The sequence below is a fragment of the Montipora capricornis genome, chromosome 5 (genome assembly GCF_036669925.1).
Source record: "Montipora capricornis isolate CH-2021 chromosome 5, ASM3666992v2, whole genome shotgun sequence".
Lineage (NCBI taxonomy): Eukaryota > Metazoa > Cnidaria > Anthozoa > Scleractinia > Acroporidae > Montipora > Montipora capricornis.
Genome location: NC_090887.1, coordinates 32887172 through 32896406, shown reverse-complemented (window position 1 = coordinate 32896406; position 9235 = coordinate 32887172). Strand labels below are relative to the sequence as shown.

The 9235-nt window shown below is 37.4% G+C and overlaps 1 protein-coding gene across 1 annotated transcript; it reads right to left on the bottom strand.

Moving 5' to 3' along the window:
- Positions 1-1473: 1473 nt before the first annotated feature.
- On the bottom strand, positions 1474-2034 carry LOC138048751 (uncharacterized). The gene has a single exon (XM_068894874.1). The coding sequence runs from the start codon at positions 2032-2034 to the stop codon at positions 1474-1476; it is 561 nt and encodes a 186-aa protein (XP_068750975.1).
- Between the last annotated feature and the right edge of the window lie 7201 nt (positions 2035-9235).

Genomic DNA, 9235 nt, shown 5'->3' with positions numbered 1-9235 from the left:
CATACGATTCTTACATACATACTTATACATACACATTTTACTTACAATCAGAACAGTTTTACATTTAATCTGACCGGCAGGTAGCAATTTAAAAGAGAGAATAATATTTTTCAGGTCACTGGTTCCCAGACTCCACGCAGTTAGCGGCGGCATCTCGATCTGCATACGTACACACAGACGTTATTTTTTTTATTTTCTTTTGGTAAGGCAGGTCATTCTGAGGCACTGTGAGGGCTGGTGTGGACCTACCATAAAATCCTAACTAACTAAAAATTACTTAGGGAAATTTACAAACTTAAAATGTTTAAAATTTCAGATGGTAATAAAAATTTGAGAAGAAGCTAATCTAAAAAGCGTATGACAATCTCAAAAAACAAATTCTCAAAAAAATTAAAAGTATAAAAAATCAGGGTCTTCTGATTTAATTAAACAAGCATCTTTCTCGAATTGTATTTTGTCCAATATTCTTGACCCATGTTTAAGTCTTCCTTTAAAAAAGGTGGTAAGAAGTGGACTCCCTGATTGCTTTGGGTATTAAGTTCCATACGATGGGGCCCCTGTACCTCACACTATTTCTTCCAATTATGCTGCTGTAACGCACTTAGGAAAAGTCTTTTGCGTGTTAAGTTATGATTATTGGCATTTTTAGGGATTCCAAGTAAAACCTCAATTTGCTCAGGTAAGTTGTTGTTGTACACCAGGTACATAATAGAGAATATCTTTCACTTTGCTAGGCAGAAATCGACTCCTCACAAGTTGAAAGATATCAAATCGCGTAGACAATAATTAAAAATGGTACAAGGTAAAGAGACACATTTTTGTCTCCGTAGATTTTGCTTCGCCAAATTTCCTGAGTGTCATCTTGGTGATAATAATCAGTGTCATACAAAACAGAATGGTCTGCGCGTGACCCAAGCCGTTGTTGACAATGGCAGCAGTGCTCACTCACAGTTCTAATAATAATAATAATAATAATAATAATAATAATAATAATAATAATAACTTTATTTATATAGCGCTCATATCCATGTATCGCTGTCCATGGCGCTTCACAATTTACAATTTACAGTAATTTACAATAAAACGATTTAAAAACATTAAATTCTATGGAATGCTATTATACAATAAAAATTATTAATTCTATAAACTATCTATAAAATATTATTGTTATTTCAAACAACAAGTATTGAACTGATAATGATAAAATCAAATGATGAAAGAAATATATAATCAGTCGATAAAAAAACAAAAATGATTAAAAAGAAAATCAACTAACTAATTAAATTTCCCATTACCAAGAAATAATGTAACGAGAAACGTTTTGAATCTGCTTTTAAAACTAGCAACTGAGGAGCAAGAACGAATATCTGAAGGTAACCTACTCCAAAGTCTCGGAGCAACGAATGAAAAGGACCGAAAACCATAAGTAGTGAGCTTAGCTCTAGGTTCAACAAGAAGTTTATTTTTAACACATCAAAGAGAGTAGCAAGAGGAACGATAGGAAAGAGGATCAGACAGATAGCAAGGAGCCAGACCATTTAAGGCCTTATAAGTGAACAGAAGCAACTTGAAGATAACCCCAAAGTATACAGGAAGCCAATCAAGATCAATCAACACAGGGGTGATATGATCAAACTTCCCTGTAAAAGTGACAACTCGAGCAGTAGAATTCTGAACGTGCTGTAGCCTGTCAACGAGATACTTAGGGAGCCCATAAAGAAGAGCATTACAGTAATCGAGTCTGGAAGAAATCAAAGCGTGAACAATAGTGTGAACAGCATTAGTAGTAAGATATTTCCTAATAGAAGACAGATTTCTTAAGTAAAAGTAAGACGACTTGCAAATCTTGCTAACTTGAAGTTCCCCAGTCATGCATTCATCGAAAACCACTCCCAAATTAACAGCAGAAATACAAGAGACAAAAGTTTCATCACAATCTACGATCTCATCTAATGGAGGGCGACTAAGAAACCTAGAGCAGATGCACATCAGCTCTGTCTTATCATGATTTAGCTTCAAACCATTGGCAAGCATCCACGATGAAATGTCAGTGAGACATTGTTCCAAAGACTGTCTTTATTGTACAAGCTGTTGGTTACCCTTAAACGAAAAATACAACTGAGAATGATCAGCGTAAAAAATGATAACTGACATTATGACGCTTAACAACGTCAGCTAATGGAGAAGTATAGAGCAAGTAAAGAAGAGGCCTTAGTACTGCGCCCTGTGGCACTCCAACATCAAGGTTGACAAGGCTCGAGGAAGACTCATTGATACCGACGAATTGCTTTCTATTCGTGAGGTACGAACTAAACCAGCTTAGAACAACATCCCTGACACCAAAACGATTAGCAAGTCTATCAAGTAAGACGTCATGAACAACTGTATCAAACACAGCTGACATATCAAGGAAAATAAGAATGAAACAGTTGCCAACATCAACAGATTGAAGGATGTCGTTGTAGATACGTACTAAACCAGTTTCAGTGCTGTGCGTAGCTTTATACGCCGACTGAAACAAATCATGAAGATCATGTTCAGCAAGATAACAATTAAGCTGATATGCAACAGCCTTTTCAACCAGTTTAGATAAAAACTGAAGATTTGAAACAGGACGGAAATTTTAAAAAACTATGATCAGCATTAGCTTTTTTTAAGAATGGGAGTGAGTTAGCCACTTTAAGAGAATCAGGAAACACACCTCTAGACAGAGAAAGGTTGATAATTCTCAACAAAGTGGGTAAAAAACAATCCAGATACTTTAACAAAAGAGAGGCAGGAATTGGATCAAGACTGCACGATTTCACTAACGGCCCTATTAGGCGTAAAACATCATCACTACAGTGGTTTTCACTCCAGTGATTTTCACTCCTAAAAACACATTTTCTAATTGTGCTTTTGATGTAGCTACCAGAATATATGCCATCTTGTGTTATGTACACTTTCGCTGATCTTCAATAGGCCATTTCCAAGTTGGTGTTTGTCTCGGTTACGAAGTGTGTCTTGGTGCTCTACTATAGAAACGGAAACGAGTTTTCTTTGCATAAGAATACGCAACTCATTTCCAATTGAATGGTTATGCACCTGCACTCGCTTCCAAACTGAGGCATGCAGCAACTCGGAAATGGGCTATTGGCGTTCATTTTTGAACGAAAAATGGCCTAATGCGTTTTTCAACAGTGCTCCAGTTGTATTCTACAGTAATTCTTGGTTTGCATCCACGTGATGAGACGGCCATGTTGGTGAACAAAACAATAGAAAATGGCCCCACAAGTTTTGCATAATGATAGAGTCAAAATCCCAAAAGACATTTTACTGGATTGTTCTGTACACAAACATGGCCATCGTGACGTCAGATGAAAATCATCAATAAGTTAACATCTAATAATTAGCTCTTTTGCTGTTTCTGAGGGGAGCACGTTTGTAAAATACACACCCGGTGATCTTTTAAAGCCAAAAGGCGCTTGTATGAATAGAAAAGAAATCATCGCGCAGAATGGCCGGACGGACGAACAACGTAACAAACTGTAATGAAGCTCACTGCTGATTGCCATTGAGCAATGAAGTTCTTTTTCTCGATTGTTGCGCTCCGTTAAACATCGATTCGAGTTGATTCATTTCAGTCTGTCGATTGCACGGAAGAAACTGTGCCCGAAAATAGGGGACTTTTTGGTTGCTTGTTTCGAACAAGATGTCGAGGCCGAGCGCTTTTTCCAGTAAATTCGCGAATCGTAAGTGCAAACTCATAAAACAGGCATTTTGCGAGATCAGAAATGGTAAATGTAAATTTGAAATGTTTGTGGAAGCTGGCTTGTAACACACTCTCAAAGTGTGATATCGAGAAACAATAACGAAAACAATAACTTGAAACGTCCTTTGTTTCTTAGCTCCGCCCTGACAAGTTAATGAGCAAAGCAGAATTCCCTAACGAAGAAAGAGAGCGTAAGATTTGACCAATGAGAACCATCTGAGTCATTCTTAGCCGCTCATTTAACTGATCTATAATTTTTATTGCTCTGGAAGTAAATGTCCGGAGAACGAAAAGGTACTCTGCGCGATGTAAATATTATGATTTTTGCACAGTCTTTAAAGAAAAGAGTAATTTTTATACCTAAATATCTTCCTTTAAATAGTGGAGAGCTGTGGCGGAGAACTGTTGACTTCTGACTGTAACGCAGCCCACCGTTTTCACAATCCTTCCTTACACCACCTCTACATGCACCAAGGCAACATACTGTTTTACTATCTGAGACACTTCCCTAATGATATTCAATGAACCTAGCCGGCCTTGACACCAATTATCAAGAAATTCTTTTCTCAGACCAATCCTGGGAAAAACTGTTGGGACAATTCCTATGCTTCCCTTTCCCACCATTACAATGTTTATATTTCACGGTGTCCGAAGACAAGATTAGTTCATCGATCGCAAGAATGTTTCAGCATTGTCTGGGGGAAAGGGGGAACGCGAAAACGGCAGCGAAAGAAGAACACGTGTTGCTCATAGAACGATGGAAGCAGGTACAGTAAATTCTCTACTTTTCGATTAAATTTGACAGGTGTCCCAAAGTCTTTTGAACAGGATTGTAGAACGGAGCCTTGAGGCACACCATAGGTAACTTCGATCCTTGAAAATACATGTGGACCAATTTGAGTTGTCTGAGTTCGATCTTGTAAGCAGGATAAAAACCACCTGTTTATCTTGCCACAAAAGCCATAGTATTCAAGTTTATGAAGTAAAATATTGGGATCAATAGTGTTAAAGCATTTTTCGAGTCAATGAAGACACCACATGAGAATAATCGCTTGTCCATATTTATATGTTGTATGGCGTTCACGAAATCAAGATTTGCATGTTGAGATGACTGTGCTTTTCGGAAACCGTACTGTGATGTTGGAGAGAGTAGCGAAAATAAAAAGTTTTCGAATTGTCAGCAATGAGTTCTTGTAAAATTGGGGAGAAATATCTCTAGCTTGTGTTTCCAGAAGTCTGTTTAAGGCACCTAAAGGTAATTTGTTGCAGCGGATCTTGTTTGAAGTTTCATTATCCTTTCTTGGTTGCATTTCCGTAATTTGCCGATTCTTGTTCCAAGCCAAGCTGGCGTGTTTTAATGAAATACATCAAATACATTAAAAGTTATTATCATCGTTATTGCTATTGCTTGTATCTCTTAAATAAACTTTAAACTGAAATTTTAAATAAATAAAAAATTGGTGTACCTTTTAAAAAAGGTCAGCTCCCTTTTAAAATTTAAAATCTTTTAACGTTGCAGGGAAAATGTAAAAAAAGGTAACAATGGTATGCTTTCCTCTAGGCAAGTCAATCAACGTTTATACCCTTTTGACAGTTGCTATGAAAAGCATACAGTTTCTGCTTATTTAAGCAAGTTTCCTTTTCTCACGGTTGGACTGAAAGGAAGCATTGAAAGCCGTTTATCACATGAAAATTATTGCCCCTCAATAAGTCCCTTTTGCATTCTTCTTCCCGGTTGAGCTAGAGAATAACAGACTGGCTAATCAACGAAGACTCTACGATTGGCCTTTAATTGAATTAAATTCTTCTTGGGAACTCAAAGTGACATCCCATGACTGATCATGCAAACTCACCCTTAGTATAGATTAATTCAATAAAAGGTTGTTTACTTACTCCAGAAACCACACATCAAAAATATAATGACTGCAAGATGCCCGATGGTTTCCATTCTTGAATAAGCTTTAATAAGTACTTAGGTCCTCACACATGTTAACTAAACGTATCAGCAAAGAACTGCAAAGGAATGAGAAAACCAAGGTGTTGTTGAAACTGTTTTCTAAAGTACTAATATACCAAATGTTTTCGTACGCGTGCGCTCTGTCAAATAACATCTTTATTGCCTCCTAACGGTGGAAAATATTCTCAGCGAACAAAATGGCTGGAAAGCACATCGATGTTAAATAAATGTATAACAAACACCCCTAAGCTTTAAGGCATGCATTTTCTCACATCAAGACTTACAAATGAAATAAGGAAGTTTAGTTCAAAACTCGTAACCAACGCTAATTTAACCGAATTAACTATTGGAGGGTAATTTGAAGTGCTATTTTCTCTCAATGTAAACCACATGAGCGTTAGCCCTACTAATGGAATTGGATCTCACACAAGGACAGAGAGAAAACTCTGACTAGGATGGGAATTGAACAGCTCCCGTCTGACCTTGTATCTCACTCGGTAGAGCAGCGGTGATCTAACGCGAAGGTCGTGGCCGCTCAATTTCCACCCTGGTCAGACTGTTTTTCTTTGTCCTTGAGTGAGCCCAATTCCATTAGTAGGGCTAACACTCACATGGTTTACATGAGGAGAAAATAGCACTTTAAATTACCCTCCGAGAGTTAATTCTGTGGAGAAATAAGTGCTACATGGCCAACGTTTGCAAAAGCGCAACCCTTCCTTGTACTTGTAATTTAACCGAAGACTACCTGCCCAGGCTGTGCCTATCGGATAACTTCACTTTCTTAATACATTCTCTCTACCTTTAGCTACGTTAACAATAATTGTCGATGACGGTTTTAGTTACAAAGCGGAAAGAATTGTAACATCTCCCTCCGATCCTTTGGTCCCAGATGAAACATTTATTAAGCTTACTCGTTTCATGACATTACCATTCATACATTCGAAGAATATGTGAAGAAAAGATTAAGAAGAAAAATGCCGCAGCTGAGGTAATTTAAGTCCACGTAAACATGTATGAATTTTTATTTTACTTTGTTGAAAATGTTCCTTGGTTCCGAAACCGTTGCTCAGTAGCATTCTTTACACTCTTGTATAATGCATTCATGAACAGGCTGCAAGTGTTGCGGAAGCGGGTCGCCTAATCTAAACTGCATATCTTAGTTGCTTGTAAGGGAGGAGAAATTACATCCACCTACACCTGAATCAGTTCCTCTTCACTGTGACACAAATAAGATTTTTTTTTTAAATTTTCTTTGCAGTTGGAAATCTTCAGTATTGATTTTTGGGTTATGACTTTACTTTTTCTTGCAACTGAATATAACGCTGGAGTGTTTTTGTAGATCATAAAGAGGTGTGTTAAAAACAAAACACCTTGATATGTTTGAAAACACACAAGGTGTCTTACGAGATCACACCTAATTTTAGAGTGTAGGGTGGTGTTGTCAGATGAGGGTGGAAGTTGTTCTTCTATCTTCTTCTGCATCAATTTGTCAACTGTCCTTAATAGCACCTTTTGATCGGTTGAGAGATCAGTGATGGCAGACGTATAACACGTCAACTTCAGCGTCTCCACAAGATTATTAACAAAACAACATTGCTGGACATATGCATCTCTATAAACTTATGTACCCGTAGAACGCCATCCTCTCTCAAGCTTCCGTCTTTTATTTGTCATATTTTTAACATCACCTCTCCGAGGACATCATGCAGTCGTCGCTCCGAGGTGTGATGCAAAAGCAACGCTTTTTACGCTTTAAACGTTACCCGGCAGCCTATGCTTTATGCTCTTATGAAATCAATGAAAGACTCCAGATGTTGCAAGTCTAGACAAAGTCTATTGTATTTGAGACAAACCCTACTGACAACTAATTTACACGGAAAAACTTTTCTATTCCCATTGGCAAGAGAGAAACGAAGCTTTCAAGTAACACAGTGCAGAAAAGATGCAATTCAGTGCAAAATGAAGTAAAAAGAAAGCATTCTTATTGGTCAATGAATAAAGAACCTCACAGATAGCCAATCAAATGCAAGTACAGGATGGCGCAAAATGGGGATACGTGATTAGGTATTCGTGATAGGCATGCGTTACTCCTGCATAAGTATGATAAGCTATCCAACCTCGACCCCAGAGCTCTTCTCTTGGCAAGAGCTCTGGGGAACCCTGAAACGAAGTTCTTTTCACATTGGTTTTCGTGAAGAACAATCAAATGCGTCTCTAATTGGTACACTTCATGTTAGCACTAGGGGTGAGCAGGCGCCGTGAGGTTCAAATAGCCAATTTTTGGCTATAAGAACTCTACAGCGCATGTTCTCCTACATTAAGTTTCCCAGAGCCTTGGGTCGATCCGAGGCTCTGGTGGCGAGAATGGATAAGCTATCTTGATACTTTTTCATGCATATCATTAATAAGTAATCCCATGAATTTTCCCATGTAATATGGAACACAATCCACGATCCATTCTTTGTATATTTCAAACTTGCAAAGTATATAATTGAAAATTATAAATCCTGTCACTCTTGACTTCTTTTAAGAAAGTTGTTAAAAGTTTCACTTAATTATTTGCATGCATCGTATAACATTTTCAGAAGAGAGGAAGTTTGTCATATGATTTTTTCAACCAATCGAATGATTACACAACATGTTATACAAAGTTCACGAACAAAGTTTGTAAAATGAGGAACCGTTGATAAATTAATTCACAAACCAAGCTCGCAATCTCTAACTTTAACAATAAAACAGCAAATACTAAAGGAGGCAGGTATAAGCAAAATTAAAGAAGATTAAAATGGACTGTGATTTTGGTTTTTGCAAACTGCTCAGCCTAACAGTTTTTCAAAGTTTATCTCTGTTCATCAGTTGTAACTTTAATTAAGTATGCTCCACTGACACGTTTTCGTCTCAACAGCTTTGGTTTGTGCTGTTTAAAAGTTTTTTCCTAAGTTAACGTTAAGTTGTATAGCAAGAAGGGGCGAGTACCCTCGAAATGTTTGGTTCACTTTTAAAATCCTTGTGCGCAAATTTGAACTTTCCTTTACAAATCATTCGCATTGTGCGCAGCACAGTTCCTTCGAATTTTTTGTTACCACAAAATGAACTTTAGTGCCATGACACAGCCCTTTTAAGTAGTTCCTGAGTTTTGCCGTAAACCCTTGGGTTACAGGTTTAACTGACCAATGGAAAGGCTAAGCATACCTGGTATTGGACACTTTTCACTGGAGCCAGGGAAATCTCCCTTAATCGAAGCTTTAGGCCTGTTCGTCAAAAATGGAATATACAAATATATCGGGGAAATAAAATAGTGTCACAGAGCTTTTGAACATTCCTTTTCATTCTTTTTTGTTGCTCTCGTTGTTGTTTGCAATAATTGAGGTCGATTTAGAAGCAATTCAAAATAGTCGCGTTCGTCTTTTAGACCATTCTAAATTATAAAAAAAATCAACAAAATTGTAATATTAAAACAAGAAAAAAATTTCAAAAAGCTTAACACCAAATTTGAATCATAGGCGATCTTGAGCAACAGTTGATTC